We start from the raw sequence: 22611 nt of genomic DNA on the forward strand, positions 1-22611 counted from the left end.
AATAGTGCTTCAGGTTAAGAACTTTGCTTCAGGATGAGAACAGAAATCGGGCTCTGGTGGCGCGGCAGCAGCAGGAGGCCCCATTAGCTAAAGTGGTGCTTCAGGTTAAGAACAGTTTCAGGTTAAGAATGGACCTCCGGAACGAATTAAGTACTTAACCTGAGGTACCACTGTACAAAGATTGAAATGACAGGCCTGCATATAAACAACCAGTAATAAATACATACCAAATTAATTGTGAATGGCCATGAATCAGCAATCACTTAAAAGCAGGCATGGCCAAACTTGGCCCTCCAGATGTTTTGGGACTACAACTCCCATCATCACTAGCTAACAGGACTAGTGGTCAGGGATGATGGGAATTGTAGTCCCAAAACATCTGGAGGGCCAAGTTTGCCTATGCCTGGCTTAAAAGTGTAGTAAGCTGGTACTCTTTGCAGAACCCTGGTAGCTTTATAAAGGCTACCCACAGGTGCAATGAATCACATAAAATTTCAGGAAATTTAAAGATACAGTATCCAAAAATCTGTCAAAGAAAAAATAAACAGTAGCCATATTGTCAGAAAACTTCAATAAAGCAATTGAAATCTAATTCAGTATTCAAACTCCCCGGGTGGAGAGTCATTTTGGACTCACAGCTGTCCATGGAGGCGCAGGTTAATTCTGTGTCCAGGGCGGCTGTCTATCAGCTCCATCTGGTATGCAGGCTGAGATCCGACCTGCCTGCGGACTGTCTTGCCAGAGTGGTGCATGCTCTAGTTATCTCCCGCTTGGACTACTGCAATGCGCTCTATGTGGGGCTACCTTTGAAGCTGACCCGGAAACTGCAATTAATCCAGAATGCGGCAGTTAGACTGGTGACTGGGAGTGGCCGCCGAGACCACATAACACCGGTTCTGAGAGATCTGCATTGGCTCCCAGTACGTTTCCGAGCACAATTCAAAGTGTTGGTGCTGACCTTTAAAACCCTCAATGGCCTTGGCCCAGTATACCTGAAGGAGCGTCTCCACCCCCATTGTTCAGCCCGGTCACTGAGATCCAGCGCCAAGGGCCTTCTGGCGGTTCCCTCATTGCGAGAAGTGAGGTTACAGGGAACCAGGCAGAGGGCCTTCTCGGTAGTGGCGCCCACCCTGTGGAACGCCCTCCCTTCAGATGTGAAGGAAATAAGCAGCTATCCTATCTTTAAAAGACATCTGAAGGCAGCCCTGTTCAGGGAAGTTTTTAATATTTAACGCTGTACTGTTTTTAACACTGGATTGGAAGCCGCCCAGAGTGGCTGGGGAAACTCAGCCAGATGGGTGGGGTATAAGTAATAATAATAATAATAATAATAATAATAATTATATAAATAGGTAAATCAGTCTGGTTTCTTGTTGGTGCACACACGGCACTTGATCCATCAGCTCCCTTGTCCTTCCATACCGATGCACAGCGGAGCCCACTCCCTGCTTTTAAGAAGTAATATTTAAAAACTGTACTTTTTGCCAGCACCAGTTTAAAAATAAAAAGGACAGGGAAATGCATGGCTGCCTCGCCACTGAGTTTGCTCCCCATGGACCTATTGAAACACACACACACACCCCGACCAAAAAAACCCCACTCCCAGCTTTGGGACCCTCCCCCACAACTTCTAGATTCAAGCCCCACCCAAAAAAGTTCTACCTTGAGACCTGGTCTGGGGCAAAGTAGGAGTGTTCTTTCGGATCGCATGTAGTGCCAAAGTGTGATATTGTGCAGATGGTGCATGTGAGTCTATTGATGCTTTTTAAAGAAAAATGAAAAACACCATCCCATGCGCAAATGTTTCACTCTGGAATCAAGGTTCAGCTGTACCTGTATGTAGCACATCAGGGGGAGGGACAGAAAGAGCGCCGCCGGAGGCGAGAGTTTAAAATCCACTCTTCTTCCTGGAAAAGCCCTGCAGTTAGAAATTTCTCTCTCTAGCTCAGCAACTTTTCCCTTTCTTTGAAGACAATGGCTTCGCTAGGGAATACTTGAACAAAAAGAGCTCTCCAGTGTCAACCAGCTGGTTAAAAGATGAATGCTCAGTTGCGTGTGTGTGTGTGTGTGTGTGTGTGTGTGTGTGTTCTTTAAAGTCAGCTGTATGGTTTTAATTATGTTGTGGAATAAGCTGGGGGAAGCAGGGCGGGAGGAGAGAATTCCAAAAGCTTCATAGGAAGGCTGTGGAATCGGGAAGGAATTTGATAGAGCGACTGCTCGTATTTTCTTAGGAATCTTAGGAAGTTGTATAATCTTTGAAGGGGCATGGCTGTGACTACCATGCAAGGACCCCACACTTCTGAATTTGCCACTATGCTATTGTACTTAATGGACCTCTTTACCCTCACTTTTGACACTTGGAATGTATATTTTTAGAGACCACTTTGTTTGTGTTGGGACACGGGTGGCGCTGTGGGTTAAACCACAGAGTCTAGGACTTGCCGATCAGAAGGTTGGCGGTTTGAATTCCTGCGACGGGGTGAGCTCCCGTTGCTCGGTCCCTGCTCCTGCCAACCTAGCAGTTCAAAAGCACGTCAAAGTGCAAGTAGATAAATAGGTACCACTCCGGCGGGAAGGTAAACGGCGTTTCCATGCACTGCTTTGGTTTGCCAGAAGCGGCTTAGTCATGCTGGCCACATGACCCAGAAGCTGTATGCCGGCTCCCTCGACCAGTAAAGCAAGATGAGCGCCGCAACCCCAGAGTCGGTCACGACTGGACCTAATGGTCAGGGGTCCATTTACCTTTACTTTATTGTACTTAATGGACCTCTTTACCTTCACTTTTGACACTTGGAATGTATATTTTTAGAGCCCACTTTCTTAGTGTTAATTTTAGGTTAAAACTTTTAAATATTGTGCTTTAATACTGATGTTCAAGTGTTCCCTAGCGAAGCCATCAGCTTCAAAGAAAGGGAAAAGTTGCTGAGCTAGAGAGAGAATTTACTAATACACAGTTTTAACTGTTGCAACGTGTCCTGGAACCTTAAGGTGAAGGGCAGGTAATAAATTGCAGCAATTGTTATTGTTATTATTGTTATTGTTATTGTTATTATCATTATCATCATGAATATATTGTAGGGGGAAATAAGGTTTTAATGGGCATTGCTAATATGGGGAGATGTACTAGCATGGAGGCATTCCTTTGGGGGTTGTCATAGTATTGCTAGCTTCTAAGTCTGGAAATTATCAATCACCTCCCTAAAAATAATACAAGCAGCTAAATATCACAAGGCAAAATCAATCAACTTCGTGCATTATTTGTCCCTTGTTCCTCGAATACATGAAGCAGCCTTAAACTGAATCAGACCCATCTAGTTCACTTCTTGTCTGGGTTCTTCACATTAGTAGCCAAACACTGCTAGGTTTGGCGGAAAAAAACCATGGAGAACAGCTATAAATTTACCTTTTTATTAAACTAATGCAAAGAGATGATGAGCTCAAAGAGTTGGATCAGCTGCATCAGTGGCAGTAATGAACCCCATGCAAGATTGGGAATGTAGGGCTACATCCAGTGCAGTGCTAAGACAAAGCCACTTAAAGAATCATAGAGTTGTAGACTTGGAAGGTTTCCCCAAGATGAATTCAGGTCCAATCCCCTGCAACGGAGGAATTGCAAGAAAATTAAATACTGTATTTTTCGCTCTATAGGGCCACCGGCCCATAGAGCGCACCTAGCTTTTTTGGGGGGGGAATAAAGAAAAAAAATTATTCCCCCCCCCCAGGCACGGGGCTGGGGCGGGGGAAGCCCGAGCTTCCCCCGACCCCAGCCCCCAGAACAGGCTGCTATCCGCAAGCCTTGGGCGCCCGGCGGGAGTTCCTGCCGGGCTCCCAAGGCTTGCGGATATCTGCCCGAAGCCCGGGGTGCGCTGCGAAGGCTTGCAGATAGCTTCCTGAAGCCTGGAGAGCGAGAGGGGTCGGTGCGCACCGACCCCTCTCGCTCTCCAGGCTTCAGCGAAAGCCTGCATTCGCTCCATAGGACGCACACACATTTCCCCTTCATTTTTGGAGGGGAAAAAGTGCGTCCTATAGAGCGAAAAATAAGGTAAATAAAAATTTCTGACAGATGGCCATCCAACTTGTTGACAAATGTTTCGTGCTGCTGGAACATGGTTGCCTCAAAGAACTTCTGGTAACTTGCGGGGGAAATCATGTTCGTTTGATTCCCACAGAAAGTGCTTTGTAAAATCTAGGGTCCATCGGATGCTAGCAATCAAATAGGCAATGCAGCTTTGTGGAGACAGTTCTTCAGAGCCTGTGAGACTTTCTGCGTGGTGGGATGTTCCCACAGAGGGGTGCTTCTTAGAGAGTTGTCGGATCCTTGGAAAGCTTTGCCTTTGTCGTCCGATTCATAAAATGAGAGGAGAATGCACTTGATGTTCTAGTTCTGCTCTTGCTGGAATCCATAGGGAATGAGATGATGTAGGCTGGTGGGAAAACCCAGGCCAGGATGCAAATGTCTTGGAAATTCCTCATAATGAAAGCCAGCTGCTTAGCGTTCAGTTCAAGAAAAAGATACTTGGGCACTGGCCGTGTTTTAAAACGAGCAACAACTGAATTCGTAGCATTTCTTTTAATTTTATTTATTCGTTTTGTGAAATTTATATTCTGCTTGAGTGTAAACAACAATAAGTATCCAAACAAACCCCTGTGTTGCAAAGAGAACGTCAACAATGTTTAGGCAACATGATGACTAAGACAATCTTTATAGAATTCCTTCGAACCAAAACAAGTTCAAAATAAAATCTTAGTCTCAAAGTCTCTGAAATTCAGTAAATATAATCTCCAACACTGAACAGAGATTCCGGATATTGACTGCTGTTTTTTAGATCTTCATCAGCGTGGTGGGAGAATATAGAATTGCTTCATAAGCTGAAAATAAAATTTTAAGGACGATGACCTGCATGACATATCACTTTACAAAAAGGAATTCTATAAAGATTGTCTATTATGTATGTATATGGTCATCGTGTTGCCTAAACATTGTTGAGTGTAAACAACAAGAACCCTCGAGGCAGTTTGCAAAAAGTGTGTATCTGAAGAAGTGTGCATGCACACGAAAGCTCATACCAAGAACTAACTTAGTTGGTCTTTAAGGTGCTACTGGAAGGAAATTTTTTTTTTTGCAAAAAGAATGTTATGGTTCAAAGTAACTGTAGAACAACATCTTTATTGGGACTACCTAAAAGGTCACAAAACATCAAGCAAGCTTTCCAGTTCTCCAAAGTTCTTCTTCATCAGGGTTCACCAACCTTTTGGAGCCTGGGGACAGATTGGCAGGCGGGAGAAATTATTGCGGGCACCACGTCCGAGCCGCAACTTATTCTACTGACCACAGCAGGATGCTTCTATTAAACCTAATTTCAGCAGGGAGAGGAGGCGCTGTGGGTGCCAGGGGAGGCTTTGTGGGCATGTGTACACCTGTGGGCACCACCCTGGGTACTTTGCAAGATGGAGTTGAGCAGGTATTGGGGCCCTTTGGCCCTCCAGATGTTGCAGAACGACAACTCCCATCTGCTCTGACAGGCATGGCCAATGGCCAGGGATGAGGGGAGTTGTAGGTCAGTAACATCTGGAGGGCGAAAGATACAGGCACTCTGCATCTGAAATCAAGTGCTGATAATCCTAGACAAACTACCATATTTTTCGCTCTATAGGACGCGCCAGACGATAGGACGCACCTAGTTTGGGGGGGAATAAACAAACAAACAAAAAAAATCTGAATCCCAGAAGCCAGAACAGCAAGAGGAATCTGGCTTCTGGGATAGCCTCTTGCTGTTCTGGCTTCTGGGATAGCCGCTGGGATAGCTTGTCTAGCTTCGCGCAGCTAAGCCAGAAGCTAGAACAGAGAGACGGAGAGCACAGCGCTCGCTCTCCCTGTTCTGGCTTCTGGCTTAGCCGCACAGCCTGCATTCGCTCCATAAGACGCACACACATTTCCCCTTACTTTTTAGAAGGGAAAAAGTGCGTCTTATAGAGCAAAAAATACAGTACCAATTAGTTTCCGGGCCCCATTCAAAGTGCTGGTTTTGACCTATAAAGCCTAAAACGGCTCAGGACCGCAATACTTCAAGGACTGCCTCTTCCCATATGAACCTACCCCGACCCTGAGATCATCTTTTGAGGCCCTTCTTTGTGTGCCTCCTCCGCGAGAGGTCCGGAGGGTGGCAACACGAGAACGGGGCCTTCTCTGCAGTGGCTCCCCGTCTGTGGAATGCTCTCTCCGGGGAGGTCCGCCTGGCGCCATCATTACACACCGTTAGGCGCCAGGCAAAAATGTTCCTTTGCCTGACTTGATCTACATCCTATACCCTTTTTAAAAATGCTGGGTCTTTTGGGTTTTTTTTATTGGGTTGTTGGTTTTGTTTGGTTTTATGGATTTGATATTTTATGTGAACCGCCCTGAGACCTTAGGGTATAGGTCGGAATAGAAATTAAATAATAATAATAATAATAATAATAATAATAATAATAATAATAATAATTACATTGAGAATATCCGAACACTCAGAACATCAACAGTATGGGTCTGGAAAGTGGAGAAACAGGCATCTTTTTTTCCTTTTCCCAACATTTTCCTGGGATGGTCAGCAGTCACATGTTCCATGACGGCATTTACCAGAATCTGGGCATTCACACTACACAAAGATCCATACAACTTCTCTCTGAATAAACTCTTAAGTGGGTGAACCCTACCAGTCTTACTGATGGTTACATCACCACCATCCAGTTTAATGTGCTTTCTCTTCCTTTCCCCTTTTTCTTTTTAAAGGAAAAGCATTTATCCCTAAAGAAAGACCAATAGAAACCCGCACAGAGGAGAAAGTAACTCTGGATCCAGAATTAGAAGAAGCCCTGGCCAGTGCCTCTGACACTGAGCTGTACGATCTAGCAGGTTTGTTGCCATCTTTGAACAGTTGGGCCTGGGTGTCTTAACACAGCTGGCAGCAACAGCCTTGCAGTTTTTTTTTGCAACTTCTACCATGCTTCTCAAGGGGGCCATCCATGATGCCGCAATATAAGATGACAGGACCAAACCACTGTGGGTTAAACCACAGAGCCTAGGACTTGCCGATCAGAAGGTCGCCGGTTCGAATCCCCGTGACGGGATGAGCTCCCGTTGCTCAGTCCCTGCTCCTGTCAACCTAGCAGTTCGAAAGTATGTCAAAGTGCAAGTAGATAAAAAGGTACCGCTCTGGCGGGAAGGTAAACAGCGTTTCCGTGCGCTGCTCTGGTTCGCCAGAAGCGGCTTAGTCCTGCTGGCCACATGACCCGGAAGCTGTACGCCGGCTCCCTTGGCCAATAAAGCGAGATGAGCGCCGCAACCCCAGAGTTGGTCACGACTGGACCTAATGGTCAGGGGTACCTTTACCTTTACTATATATATATATATATATATATATATATATATATATATATATCACAAAAAACCCCAGAATGTGTGGTTTGGTCCTGTGTGTGTGTGTGTATAATTTTCTGTTTTACAATTTAGAATATTCATTTAAACAACCTTAAAATATCAAAGACTTCCCTTCTCTTTCCATGGTTCATTTTGCACAACATAAATCCCTGCATACTGTATTTTTCACCCTATAGGACACACCTAGTTTTTTTGGGGGGAAATAAAGGATTTTTTTTTATTCCCCCCCCCCCCCAGCCGCAGATATCTGCCCGAAGCGCGGGGCGTTCTGCTTCGGCGCGCCCTGCGCTCCGGGCAGCAGGCTGCTATCCGCAGCCTAGGGAGCCCTGCAGGAACTTCCGCGGGCTCCCCAGGCTTGCTGATAGCTTCCTGAAGCCTGGAGAGCGAGAGGGGTCGGTGCGCACCGATGCCTCTCGCTCTCCAGGCTTTAGCGAAAGCCTGCATTCGCCCCATAGGACGCACACAGATTTCCCCTTCATTTTTGGAGGGGGGAAAGTGCGCCCTATAGGGCGAAAAATACAGTATTTTATATAAGCTAAACCATTCAGTACATCAAAACCACACATTCTGTTAGCAACAAAGCTGTGCCTTTCCCCCCTGCACACAAAAGGCTAGTGTGGGGTTCCTGATCTGGATTGGGTCCTTAGCATGGGGAACAGGAGGGCTTTAACCCTTTGTGCCCTCACTATCCTTAAAAAAGAAACAAAAGAGACTTGCCCCTGGTTACAGGTTTGGGATTCCCAATCTGGACTCGGACTACAATCGAGGGTTAATGCCCCCTGGATGCTAGGACCCCTGTACTTTAAAGGCATAGCTATGACTCAGTAGCCCAAGTTCTTAGAGCACAAAGGCAAATGCAGATTTTTTTCCAAGTTTTCCCATTGCTGGGCTATTGAAATCCTATATTGCTGGGCCTTCTCGGTGGTGGCGCCCGCCCTGTGGAACACCCTCCCATCAGATGTCAAGGAAATAAACAACTATCTGACTTTTAGAAGACATCTGAAGGCAGCCCTGTTTAGGGAAGTTTTTAAGGTTTGATGTTTAATCGTGTTTTTAATATTCTGTTGGGAGCCACCCAGAGTGGCTGGGGAAACCCAGCCAGATGGGCAGGGTATAAATAATAAATGATGATGATGATGATGATGATAGCTGAAGCTAACACCTGTACTCTTGTTGGTGGTTTTTACAGCTGTCCTTGGAGTGCACAACCTGGTCAACAACCCGAAGTTTGATGAAGGAACCACCACTAAAGATGGCAAAGAAACCGTGAAAAGTAAGGAGGCACTTTTCTTTCTCCTAGATGGTTTGCAAGCGTCCAAGCATCCAAAGGGGAAGTTCCAGAATATTGCTGTTTTCGGGGGGGGGTGTTTTTGGAAAGGACTGAGGGCCTTCTGGCGGTTCCCTCGCTGTGAGAAGTGAGGTTACAGGGGAACCAGGCAGAGGGCCTTCTCGGTGGTGGTGCCCACCCTGTGGAACGGCCTCCCAGCAGATGTCACTGTCTGACTTTTAGAAGACATTGGAAGGCAATCCTGTTTAGGGAAGTTTTAAATGTTTGATCGTATTTTTAATATTCTGTTGGGAGCCGCCCAGAGTGCTGGGGAAACCCAGCCAGATGGGTGGGGTATAAATAATAAACTGTTGTTGTTGTTGTGACAGTCATTATTCAGATAGTCATTCAGACAGTTTCATCACAATAACAACCCCCCTGAGACCTGCAGGTATAGGGCAGTATATAAATTTAATAAATAACAACCACAACAACCGTATTCTGTCGTTTAAGATGACCCAACACTAGCGAATCTCATTAGGAAAGATATCACCCTAGAAAGAGAGAAATGAGGGGTATCCCTATTTTTCTACAGAATTATGCTGGGCGGGGAATGAATGAATGAATGAATGAATGAATGAATAAATATTCAATCGCATATGGGCAAATCCAGGTTGCAGAATTGGAATGCTCACTCAGTTGACAGGGTCATCTAATTGCTATGCAGTCAAATCAGGATGAATGCTCAACATAAATGGGCTGTATTGAAGCACATTAAGTCACACCTGGTTTATACATTAAAAATCTTCTAGGATAACAATGTACACACACATGACAAGGAACTCTCCTCTCAGCAGCAAAAAGCACCATAACTAGACACTGGATGGATCTCTCAGGAATGAAAATTGACGGCTGGTACCCAAATGTATGGGAAACTGCCCTAGTAGAAAAGTTAACCAACAAACTTAATATTTATATACAGCCTTTCATCCAAAGGTCACAACATAAAAAGATAAAATCATCTGTTTTTCAAGCATTTCAAAGCAATTTAAAGGCCTAAATGGCTTAGGACCATGGCTTACTTTTCCCATATAAACCTACCCATATATTAAGTTCTTCTGGAGAGCATCGTCTCTGCATCCCACCAACAAAGCAGGTACATTTATCAGGAAATGGGCAAGAGGGTTGTCTTCTTGAGGCTCATTTGAAGCCCTTTAATGGTTTTTCACTTGTATACATTGTACTTTTGACCAACTTTAAACCAACTACCTTTGGAACCAGCCCTTTGTGTGGGGGCTGTTTAAGATTAACTGCGATTCCAGTTGTCTTCCCACGTTCGTAAAGCCCCTGGGAAATGTGGAAGAAACGGGGCAGTTTTTATTCCACCCAAAATGAGGCTGATGCAGCTAGAGGCCTGTATGCTGCAGTGCTCAAAGGGCTTATGTTGCTAATTCGTGTCCCTCTCTGTGATTATTTTATCTCTCTTTTTTCTGCAAAGGTCCACCATTCCAGCTTGGCGGGTCTGCTAAGCTCCACTCCTGTCACATATTTAGCAGCTAGGAATTTGCTTTGTCAGACATCTTCATTCCAAAAACAATACTCCCCTCCAGCAGATAGTTGTTGCTTTGTTTTCAATTGGGGAGAAAAACGGTGAGGGATGCATTTCAGGAGCCCCTGAAGAAATAAGATTATAAGCAGACTGAACGAGGAGAGGCTCCACAGGAGGGAAGTTAAGGAGCTGTTGTGTTGCACTGGTTAGACTAGGGTCAAAGAGACCTGGATTCAAATCCTGCCACAGCCTTCTCAAAAGCTGGCTGGGCAAGCACTGTCTCTTTCTCTCTCTTAGTCCAGTCTAGCTCATGGGACTGTAGCAAGGATGAGGCCTGGGCGATATATCAATATTGTGGGAATGTTTAGGGATGTGGGGGAGGATATATTGTCTAAGATATCCTATCCCAACTTGTCTTTACAAGTTCAACAAAATCAGCAGAGTTAACATTCCCCTTTTTTAAACACACGCACAGCAGATAGCTTGCTCAGACTCGTTAGAGTCTCTGCAAATATTTCCCTCGTTTAATCCCTCCTAAAATAAGACGCTACGCAGTCTTCTGTAAAGTATAAAACGTTTACTCAAAAGTAATCATCTGTTCACACAAAGGTTCCCAGAAGGCAGACTTAAAAGGTTAGAACATAGTTTAAATGTGGTGACTATCTCCTTATGGGAGAAAGCTCCCTTTTCTTCTCTTGGCCTGGAGCCAAGGGTGCATTTTAGTAGTGCTGTTGTTAAGATGGCGTCGATAGAGACAAGAGAGACAAGATGATCGCCAGCCTGTGATTCTGGTTCTTTCTTACTTCAAGAGAGGCCACGCCCATCTCAAGTTACACGTAGGAAGTTTCGTCTCAGTCCTGGAAAGCAGGAAGTTCTGGCTGGAGGACTGAGACAACCTTCATGTCTACTCTAGCTGTTAAGTTTTGGGTGAACATATCAGACGACACAGTGATTCTTCAAACAGCTCTTGTTTATTCACAGGCCAGAACAGAACTGAACTGAAGGGTTCAGCCAGTCTGCTTATATAGAGCTCCACTAGAACGCAACAGTAACCACTTTCTGTAACTATCCAATCACTGAACGTCACTTTCAATCCCTTATTTGCATATGTGGACCTGAGTGAAAACTATCTATAGTACCCCCCTGCTGGCCCAGGGTGAGAACTTCAGTACATAACGCTAGCACTGTTGTGTTTGACTGCACCTGATTTTTACATCCCACAAATATATTGCCCAGGACCAGTATGAGGAGCAGACTGTGATGTCAGCTTCATTCAGCAGTATATCGCTGGTGAAACCGCCACCGCTCCTGGGTCCCTCTGCTAGCGACTTCCTCCAGCAAGTGTTGTTAGCAGAGGGACTCAGGAGCGGTGGCAGTTTCACCAGTGATACATCGCTGAGTGAAACCACCATCCCACTCTGCCTTCACACTGTGCAGAGGGAGAAAATAGCTGCATTGGCAAGGCACCGATACAGCTTGTTCCTCCCTCTGCATCTTTAAACTGCTTGACTGAGGAGTGCGGGGTGGCTGCTCCCCTCAGCTGAGCAGTTAAGGGATCCCCCAGCCCAGCGCTGGCTCCCACACAAGCAGGGGGAGCACCAGGGATGGCTCTGCCAGGAATGAGGAGCCCTCCCGCACCCCAGCTGAGCTGTCAGGCTTCAGATAACCCAACCCCTCCCATTGCTGGCAGCCAAGAGGTAGATAAACGAGAAGAGTTTTTACCAAGTCTGTTATTCAATATTCACAGAGAGATAGATGTAGAAATGTCGTCTCTCTCAGATACTGGCATTGCTCTGAGTAAAATCCCACCCCCTCAGTCTTTCCTATTCTACGTCATCCCTGCGTCGGCTGATCTGTACTTCCTGCCTCTGAGCTTTCTGTTCTCCTACTCTCAATGCACACCGGGTCCTGGGAGAGGGGGGTCAGGAACGCTTTCTAAAGACACTGAGTCTGTCGGCTGTCTCTCCCCTGGTCAGGACTGGATTTAGGTTTGATGAAGCCCTAAGCTACTGAAGGCAATGTGGCCCTTTATATGTCCAGCTGTCCTTTGTCAAGAACAAATTGTCACTGTTTTAGACTTCCAGAATGGATTAAGTTTAGGAGCCAAGATACCACTGTATATAGAAATGAGCAAACCAGTGATATTTTTGGGGAGCAGGCTAGCAGGCGGGGCCCATTACTTACATCATAGGAGCCTACACAACACAAAACACTGTTGCTGCATGTAGGTTTTATTTTATTTGTTTTTTTTATCTTATATTTTGGAAATGTACATCCAGGTTTTTTTTCCTTTAATTTTTTTGGGGAGGCCCCCAAGAGAGTGGGGCCCTAAGCTATAGTTTGTTTAGCTTATACGTAAATCCGGCACTGCCCCAGTGCTTCTTCTTTCTGCTGCTCCTCTCCAAATATTTCCCAGCTTCTGCAGCCTCTGAACTATGACCTTCTGCAAACCACCGTTCTAAATCTATACTGTCCTCCTCTTCTCAGGAAGGATTAGGAGGAGGGGGGCGGTCTCACCTTTCCATCTCAGTCCAGTCCCTGACACCAGACTTATAAACAAGCTGCCTTTTCCCAGCCCGCCAGGCGCTGGGGTGAAACTGCCTCTGCCGCCACAGTGAGAGCTGCAGCAATTTCACCCGGCGCCTCGTAGGCTGAGGCCAACACAGCTTGTTTTTTCAACACCGTGGTACAGTCATACCTCAGGTTACAGACGCTTTAGGTTGTGTTTTTTTGGGTTACGAACCCACCGAAACCTGGAAGTACTGGAACGGGTTACTTCCAGGTTTCGGTGGCCGTGCATGCGCAGAAGTGCCAAATTGCGCTTTGCACATGCGCAGAAACCCTGAATCACAACCTGCGCGTGCACAGCTGTGGCGCTGTGGGTTGCAAACGCTGCGGGTTGCGAACGTGCCTCCCGCACGGATCACGTTTGCAACCCGAGCATCCACTGTATATCGCCAGACCGCGATGTTTGTTGATAAGCTGATATCGCCCAGCCCTAGCAAGGATTAGATGGAGCCTTGTACACCCCACTGAGATCTTGAAAGGGCAGGATTAAAAGAAAAGAAATAAAACAAACCAGTCAATAAAAGTTCCCAGGCAGGGTAGCATTTCATACAACTGCAGAAACAGGATCTGTTCCACAAAAGCTTATCGCACAATACACATGTTGCTCTTCAGTAGGGATGGGGCAGAAATTCAATACAGTTCACATTTAAGGCAAAGCTAACCTAAGTTGCAGCTTCCAAGACAATACACACTTCTCTTAATTTTGCAATGCAGTCCTCCAGCTGAGAAATGTATACAAAGATGCATTTTCAAAGGGTCAAGAGTGCATATAATTGCATAGGTTTGTGGAAAATAACATACAGAACTGTCTTATATTGGGGAAAATTGTAGGGGAAAATTGCATAAAATGTGTATATAATAGGAGAAATTTTGAATTGCCGATGGGTTTTCATGAGGAGCTGAAGCTGACAAATTCACCCATCCCAACTCTTTAAAGTGCCACAGAACTTGTGTGGTTGCTGGAACAGTCTAAGGCAGCTCCCCGCCTCAAATTTCTCTTTAATTTGTATTTGGCTTGGAGATCGCTGGTTGCTAGAAGTATAGCTTTCCATACAGTAGCTGCTTGGGTGGTCTAAGCCTGCTATTTATCTCAGTCTAATATTTAAGAATTACAATTGCAGATTAGCATTAAAAACTGTGGGGTTTTTGTTTTCTTTTCTTTTTTAAAAAGCACTTGCAGGAATAATCAGTGCTGCTTTATATAGCTCAGAGCTGCCAGCATGGAGAATGGCTGTGTCAGCAAGGCTCCTCAAGACTTGACAAATAATGGGTTGGCAAAGTGAGCAGCTCTTATCTTGTAGGATATGCAGATGTGGCAATTTCACGAGCACCAATTGAATTCACAGGTGGAGCATGAAGAGAATGTCCATAAGTTAGTTCAGACCAGCATAATTCTGTAGAACAATAGGGACACCCCTCATTTCTCTCTTTCTAGGGTGATATCTTTCCTAATGAGATTCGCTAGTGTTGGGTCATCTTAAACGTCAGAATATGGTTGTTGTGGTTGCTTTTATTAAATTAATATACTGCCCTATACCCGCAGGTCTCAGGGTGGTTGTTAATGTGATGAAACTGTCTGAATGACTATCTGAATAATGACTACAACAATAACTTATTATTATTTATACCCCGCCCATCTGGCTGGCTTTCCCCAGCCACTCTGGGCAGCTCCCAACAGAATATTAAAAACACGATGAAACATCAAACATTAAAACTTCCCTTAGAAGTTTTAGATGTCTTCTAAAAGTCAGATCGTTGTTTATTTCCTTGACATCTGATGGGAGGGCGTTCCACAGGGCGGGTGCCACCACCGAGAAGGCCCTCTGCCTGGTTCTCTGTAACTTCGCTTCTCACAGTGAAGGAACCGCCAGGAGGCCCTCAGCCCTTGACAGAATCCCACCCGAAAACAGCAACAAGTCTGGAACTTGTGTGAAAAATGATCTTCCAGAATTCCCCATCCTATTTGTGGGCGGTGAAATTGGGGGTGGGGGAGCATTCTCCTGAATATTTGGGATGGGTGGTGGTGGTAAATTCTGCTGCAATTTGGATGGTGAGAAAAAAAGGAAACTCAGAAAACTCATCAGAAAACTCCCTGGGAAAATTGCTGGCTCACTTAATGATACTTGCAATGGTCAAAAACCAAGGTTCTTGGTCCAAGGAGCATCTTTAAAAACTGGGCATGTGGTGGGGACACAAATCTTCAGGATATCTCCCCTCTTTCCCATAACTTTACCTTCTGCGCAACCAACGGGACATTGTGCCATGGAGGTACAAAACCAAAAAGGTCCAGAAAGTCAGTCTGAACAGCTTTCAAGACAAGAACAGAAGAAGGGATCTGAATGGCTGCCAACTGCTCCAACTGACTGGGCTTTCAGCTTAGCCAGGGATCCTTTTAAGCAACTCACCTGGCCTCCTAGGAAACAAAACATTCCCCAGGATTCCACAGCTGATTGTGAGATCAGAGCCTGGCCAGGGACTGGAGCCAATGGGCTCTGGGCTCCAGGAACGTTCTCTCTGCCAGGCCCAGGGCACCACTGGGCAACCTCAGGCAGCTGCCAAGCGTCTGACCCACCTTCTTTCCCTCAGAGAATCCTGGGCACTGAAGTTTACCTCTCACAGAGTTACAATTCCCAGCAACTGAACAAGAATAAGAATCAGAATCAGAACAGTTTATTTATATCCTGCCCACTCGGCTGGGTTTCCCCAGCCACTCTGGGCTGCTCCCAACAGAATATTTAAAACACGACAAAAGATCAAACATTACAAACCTCCCTAAATTTCTCTGCGTTTTTAATAATAATAATAATAATAATAATAATAAAAAAATCTGGCTCCCAACAGAATTAAAAGCGCAATAAAACATCAAACATTAAAAACCTCCCTGAACATCAAACATTAAAAACCAGCCTTCAGATGTCTTCTAAAAGTCAGATAGTTGTTCATTTCCTTGACATCTGATGGGAGGGCGTTCCACAAGGTGGGCGCCACCACCAAGAAGGCCCTCTGCCTGGTTCCCTGTAGCTTCTTGCAGGGAGGGAACCGACAGAAGGCCCTCGGCGCTGGACCTCAGTGTCCAGGCTGGACGATGGGGGTGGAAATGCCATCCCAATGCGTAACTTGTTTATGTTCTTTTTAGATGTAGTCAAAGGTGAGAAGGTCAAGCCAGTTTTCGAGGAACCACCTAACCCAACGAATGTTGAAGCCTCTTTGCAAAGGATAAAGGCAAATGATCCCACGCTTCTGGAAGTCAATCTGAACAACATAAAGGTAGGAATATCATTTCTGCTCATCTGATTGCCCCATTGTGCCATTTTTTTATTTGCAAATTATTCCTAAATGGTCTTAAATTTGTTTTATAAAGTATTCTTACGACACTACCCCAATCTCTGAGTGGTGAGAGACTTCAGGGGTGCCTCCGCTTCACCCAGGGTTTGGTTACCTTGGAATAAGCAGAGACTGTGGCGTCTTTAGGATATATGGTTTTATTTACACACATATACAATTGAGCACACAATGGAGGGCTCACAGCATTACCATCCCAACAGATATTGCTTCTCCATTAGAATTCCAGGGAATGACCCTCGTTGTCCCTTCCAACTCTATGATTTGGATTCAAATTCAGTAGATACTCATTTTTAAATATTGTATTTTCTCGATTAATACAGAATATCCCCATTCCGACTTTGAAAGACTTTGCAAAAGCTTTGGAAACCAACACCCACGTGACAAAATTCAGCCTGGCTGCTACTCGGAGCAACGACCCTGTTGCAATTGTAAGTTTGAGAAGACTGTTCTTGGGAGAGAAAGAAAAAGCTCTTCACTTTTGGCTGAATCAAAGTGCAGTGTTCCAAATGCCGAGAAGCTTTGTCTGTGGGAGTGCAAACTCAAAACCAGCTCTGGGGTCGCAGTGTTTTTGAGATTTTGTCAGCGAAAGTTCTCTCCACGGCTTTCCTCTGCCCTGTTTGAGAGTTCATGCTCTCTCCTTCATTGCTGGATTTGGGAACATAGGAAAACTAGATTTTGTGTCTAGCTGCTGAGCAAGCAGAAACTAATAAGGCATAGCTCTCCTCGCCTCTGCCTTTGATAGAAAAGACCTCACAGCTGTGCTGCTGTTAAAATGCACCAGGGTCCTAGAAGAAGAAATAAAACGGCAATTCAGCATACTGGTTATGGGGGTTGTGAACTGTTTTAGGAAAAAAGTAACCTCCCTCACCGCTTAATGGCCAGGGGAGCCGCTCAGTGGCTTCATGGGCACCTGGGATGAACCTCAGAGGCATCCTGTTGGTGACTCCTGAGTTACAACAATCCAAGCACATTTTATCCAGAAAATAAATTAGGTCCCATTATAGAGCTCTAACATCTCTGATTTGTAAGCTGCATCGCTGTCTCACCAGCATCCATAGATGGAGGAAGCGAGCAAGTACAGTGGTACCTCAGGTTACAGACGCTTCAGGTTACAGACTCCGCTAACCCAGAAATAGTACCTCAGTTTAAGAACTTTGCTTCAGGATGAGAACAGAAATCATGCAGCAGTGGCAGCAGGAGGCCCCATTAGCTAAAGTGGTACCTCAGGTTAAGAACTGTTTCAGGTTAAGAACGGACCTCCAGAACGAATTAAGTTCTTAACCCAAGGTACCACTGTACGTGCCCACACCAAACACACACAGCATCCTTCCTTCCTCTTCATCCCAGCATGCCTTGCTTCTCAGAACCAATTGCAGAAATGAGAATGCACTGCTGTTTATACTGGCCAGGCTCCAGCATGCTAAATCCTCCTTCCGCTGAGTCTGTGGCCGCTGCTTCATGCCTTGTGAATTCTTCTTCTTTGAATCGGCAGGAGAGTCCCTATGTTACCTGAGGGGACTTGTGGAGCACAGCTGAGGCTGCTCATTTGGGTCCCCGGGATTGTAGAGCTGAAGAGACTTCCTGGAACTAAGCGTTACAAGAACGCTTTCCTGCGTGGCCACTCTTTGAGGGATGTTTCACATAACCTGTGGGTGTCGATTGGACAAAACCTCACCCCACAATTTTTTTACTGAGGGCCAAACAAGTCATGGCATTAAACAGACCTTTGGATTTAACAGTCTGTGGTTTGGTAGTATGTTTTGACCAGGCATAGGCAAACTCAGCCCTCCAGATGTTTTGAGACTACAGTTCCCATCATCCCTGACCACTGGTCCTGTTAGCTAGGGATGATGGGAGTTGTAGTCCCAAAACATCAGGAGGGCCTAGTTTGCCTATGCCTGGTTTGGACCATGCACAGTTCAATGGAAAGAGAGTTCCAGAACTGTGGTGGCGAAGAAGAGGAGGAGGAGGAGGAGGAGGAGGAGGAGGAGGAGGAGGAGGAGGGAGAAGTGATTGGGTTACCTGAGCCACTGTATGTGGTTTCCAACAAATCAAAACACAGTATGACATTAACATAAAAAAAATTCCCAGATGTCTTCTAAAGCTTTTGTAGCAAAGCTGATCTTAACACCCAGGCAGAATCACACGAGTGATGGTGGTCCTTTAGCTAGCGGATTCTGAACCATTTAGGCCTTTAAAGTTTAACACCGGCAGTTTGAATTGGGTGTAGAAATACATCTGTAGGCAATGCATCTTGTGCCAAATTGATGTCAGGTGCTGCAACTTCACGTCATTAACATCAGTATCAAAACTTCCACAATCAGGAACTGGAAAAGGCACATTGTTAGTCTTGGGAAATTCTTACATAACATATCCAATGATAGGAGCCTATATTCTCCTGGGGCCACTACATGTAGGTATGTTGTTGTTCCTGTGGGATGTAATCCATGAGAGGCAGTCAAGTACAACATTCCTTGAAATGCTAGAGAAGACATGCGAGGGAATGTTTGGTCCAGCCAGTCGAAACTTCCTGTTCCTCCTGGCTGGAGCAGCCTTCCTTTCGCATGTGATAGAAGGTGGGTGTGTAACCTGTCCAGGTAATAAAAGAACGAGTCACGCAGCACACCTCCCTCTTTTTGGGCTCCTTCGTTTGACCAGCTTTTAGCTAGGACTGCTCTGCTAGCTCTCAGCTAGCAGTGGCAGTGGAATTATTCCCCCATATGGGGTAGATCCACATATACATATTTGTAACTAAGTCTGCCTTCAGGGTTCCAACTGTGAACTGATGTAAGTAAACTTCTGTTATTGACTTTGAATAAGATTGCCTGCTGTGCATGTAAAAGGGGAATGTAAACTCTGCTAAGTAAAGAAACTTGCTAGCGCAAGTTAGGAAGGATATTAATGAACAATATATTCTCTCCTGCCACCCTGAACATTCCCACAGTTCCTATTACTACCCACCCCATACCAGCTGGTTCCGGGGCAGGTTACAGTACTTTGTGGGGTATCCCGAGATCTGAACTCACACCACTCTTTTCCTCCCTTCAGGCTTTTGCAGATACATTAAAAGTGAACAAGACGCTGAAAAGTCTAAATATAGAATCCAATTTCATCACGGGGACAGGCATCCTGGCCTTGGTTGAGGCCCTGAAAGGGAATGAAACATTGACGGAGATAAAAATTGATAATCAGGTAAGGAAAGGGCAGCAGACTGGAACTTAAGGATTAGCTGGAATCTGAAAGTTGCAGCTTGACCATGAAAATTAGCCGGGAGGCAGCGTCCAAGGTCTTGTGTTCAGCAGTAGGAAGGCAAAGCTTTTGATTTTCCTTCGTACAAGGATGGGGAACTTGTGGCCCTCCAGGTGTTCTTGGACTCCCAGTGCCCATCAGCAGCATGACTGATGGTCAGAGATGATTGACACCATCTGGAAAATCAAAGGCGATCTGCAGAGTTGTCACCTGCCCCACACCCAGGGGCGCCAACTAGAGGGGGCTGAAGGCATCCCCCAAAATTTTTAAGGAGGGGTCTGGGACCCCTCAAAATTCCATGGCGGCCGTGCACGCATGCCACGGGGCATGCTTGCGTCATGTGCACAAGCCCTGCAGTGTGCACACAACACGTCAGCACGCCCCGCGGCAATCGTGAGTGATGTCAGCACGCTCTGTGGCATGCGTGCATGATGCCAGCACATGTGCGCGCGTTGCCCAGCCCCCCTCAATTGCGGGGGCAAGCTGGTGTGCTTGCCCGCACCTGATGGCACAGACGAAGCCATGTGCCTTTGGAGGCACTGCTGTGATTGGCACAGGGTTTTTGCAAGCTGCGTCTTCACTTGCCCCACAGCTGATGTCATATGGTGTCAGACTTTGGGGAATCAGCTCCCTCCTCCGTGGCAGTAGAAGATCAAACGAAAGGAATGTCTTACCAGTTAAATTCTTTCATAATCACAGTGAGAGAGAAAAGAACACGTCTCCCTAGAATGGCGGTGCTCCCAATTAAGGCTCACTCCCCCTCTATTAATCTATGTCACTCCTATGTCTTGTAATCTGAGTTTGTACCGTCTGCGCTTTGTGTTCTGAGACTTTCTGAGCTATCCTCAACCTTGGGAAGAGCAGAGAAATGCTGTCCAACGACTGTGAATCTGTTAACCCTCTCTCTCCCAGTGTTGTTTCTCCTAGCTGTTTCCCATCCAGTATTTCCCAGCTTCTGCCTTCTGAACTATGCCCCTCTGCAAGCCACTATTCCAACTCTACGCTGTCCTCCTGTTCCTGGGAAGATTCAGGATCAGGGGGAGGGGGTGGCTCCCACCATTCCTCCTCAGTGCAGCCCTCCTCAGCACAGTCCCTGACATATGGGGAAGCAGCCTTGTGAACCCAAATGGGGAGGCCTTGGGGATATTGACCACCTTGGGAGTCGGATGTTCCACACCACTGCTGCAGAGGCTAGCCTTGCCCTTGGGCACAGTGACCATGCCCCCACCCCACCCATCTGTTCAGTTGGTGTGTGAAGGGGATCTATGGGCACACAACCCATATGCAGACAGAGCATTCCTTTCTGCCCTGGCCATACTTATGGACTGTGGGAAGGCATGGTCACTGTGTATGTTGGGGGCATGGCTTGCCGACATGGCTCTGCATCCACCTTCAGATGTTCTATAAGGGGGTCATCTAAACTCGCCCACCCAACACACACATGCACACACTTAAGATCTGCACAGATCTGTCCCTTGTTATCCTTGTTCCTCCCTCCTCTCTCTTTTTGGTCTCCCTGCCTACCCCATGTGTCTAACCCTTGACTGGAAGCCCTTTGAAGCCAGCGACTTGCTTTTTCCTGTAATGTACCATGTATGTTGATGTGCTATACAGCCATACCTCGGGTTACAGATGCTTCAGGTTGCGTTTTTTTGGGTTACGGACCACCGAAACCCAGAAGTACTGGAACGGGTTACTTCCGGGTTTCGGCAGCTGCACATGCGCAGAAGCACTAAATGCCGCTGTACGCATGCGCAGAAGCACCGAATTGCAACACATGCATGCGCAGGCGCGCAGTTGTGGGTTGCGAGCGCTGCGGGTTGCGAACGTGCATCCCACACGGATTACGTTCGCAACCCGAGTGTCCACTGTATAAAGCATTGGAGGAAATCTGTGTGTCTGCTTCTTTGTGCTAAGGAAGTAAACATTTTCCCCTCCTTTCCCAGAGACAACAGCTCGGCACAGCGGTAGAGATGGAGATTGCTCAGATGTTGGAGGAGAATTCACAGATCCTCAAATTTGGGTACCAGTTTACAAAGCAAGGCCCAAGAACCAGGGTCGCAGCAGCCATCACTAAAAATAACGACCTAGGTAAGACCTGCTGGTCCTAGCAAGACCTCTGGGACCTTCTTCAGTTGCCAAGGTAACATTTCCCAGCCTTAAGTTCCCCTGGTAACATTTCTTCACTAGTCTGAGAACGGTACCAAACATTTTTTTTACAGCAGCACTTTTTCAGAGTTAGGATTTTGGGCAGTCGTGCTGGGGAACCTCTTATCCTGTATCCGAATGTCAGACCAGAGAAATGCCATTAGATAAAGGCACTTTCCTGCCTCCTTTGGGCTGAAGCAGAATGATGCTTGTATACCTGTACAGTAGGGATGGGGAAAATGTGGCTTTTCCAGATATTGTTGGACTACAACTCCCATCATCCATGCCTGCTGGCCACATTGGCTGGGGCTGATTGGAATTGGAGTCAAGCAGTACCTGAAGAGCCACAGGTTCTCCACCCCAGCTGTATAGTCAATAGCAATGGAAATGAGTTCTAATGCCTATGTTCATAGCCTGGATGTGGGTGACTGTAGCTGTCGGAAGCTCCTCTCTCCAACCTTCAGAGGGCATTTGCTCATCAGAAGTAAAGCCAGGCAGAGTTCCTTGTAATGGTGGAGACAGGATGATCGCCTTGGTTTTGGATGGTGCGATGCAGCGATTTTAAAAAATGAGCTGAGAATTAGAAGCCTCTAATTACCGGAGAATTACTGGAGATGCCAGGGACTGAATCTGGAATCTTTGAACTTTTGCATGCAAAGCAGTTGCTCCACCACTGAGCTTCAAGCCTTCTTTCTAATAAGCGTCACACAAACTTCACATAACTTGCATTGAGCTCCTTGGAAGAAGGGCGCCTCTAATACATAAACACAACACAGATAATTGACTTTTTCCCCCCAAGTTGCAAAATTAGTAAAGCGCCTCATGACACTTAGCAAGCTGTGCTTTCTCTCCCCCTCCCCCTTCTCTCTCTAGTTCGCAAGAAGCGTGTGGAAGGAGAACGTCATTAGTCTTGCCAGGAGGTGAACACGCAAGATGTCAAAGAGAGCTGTTCTATCACCCATCTCAGAGAATTCACTGGTCTTAAGGGAAGACACTGGAAAGTCTTTAGAATGAAGCTGCTCGTGTTCCATTATCCTATCCCCTTCCCCACAAACCTTTTTTTTTTTA

At 46.2% G+C, this 22611-nt stretch overlaps 1 protein-coding gene across 1 annotated transcript in view; it reads left to right on the top strand.

Annotated features, from left to right (window-relative positions):
• TMOD2 (tropomodulin 2) overlaps positions 1-22606 on the top strand; it is a 55897-nt gene extending 33291 nt beyond the window's left edge. Inside the window, exons 4-10 of the mRNA XM_083586930.1 lie at positions 6770-6892; positions 8607-8690; positions 15938-16068; positions 16467-16574; positions 19195-19338; positions 21342-21486; positions 22417-22606. Of these exons, the coding sequence (XP_083443056.1) occupies positions 6770-6892; positions 8607-8690; positions 15938-16068; positions 16467-16574; positions 19195-19338; positions 21342-21486; positions 22417-22451 (770 nt within the window). The 3' untranslated portion in view covers positions 22452-22606. The remainder of the gene's footprint in view (positions 1-6769; positions 6893-8606; positions 8691-15937; positions 16069-16466; positions 16575-19194; positions 19339-21341; positions 21487-22416) is intronic.
• The last annotated feature ends 5 nt before the right edge of the window (positions 22607-22611 follow it).

This window comes from Podarcis filfolensis (assembly GCF_964270895.1).
Source record: "Podarcis filfolensis genome assembly, chromosome: 14".
Classification (NCBI taxonomy): Eukaryota; Metazoa; Chordata; class Lepidosauria; order Squamata; family Lacertidae; genus Podarcis; species Podarcis filfolensis.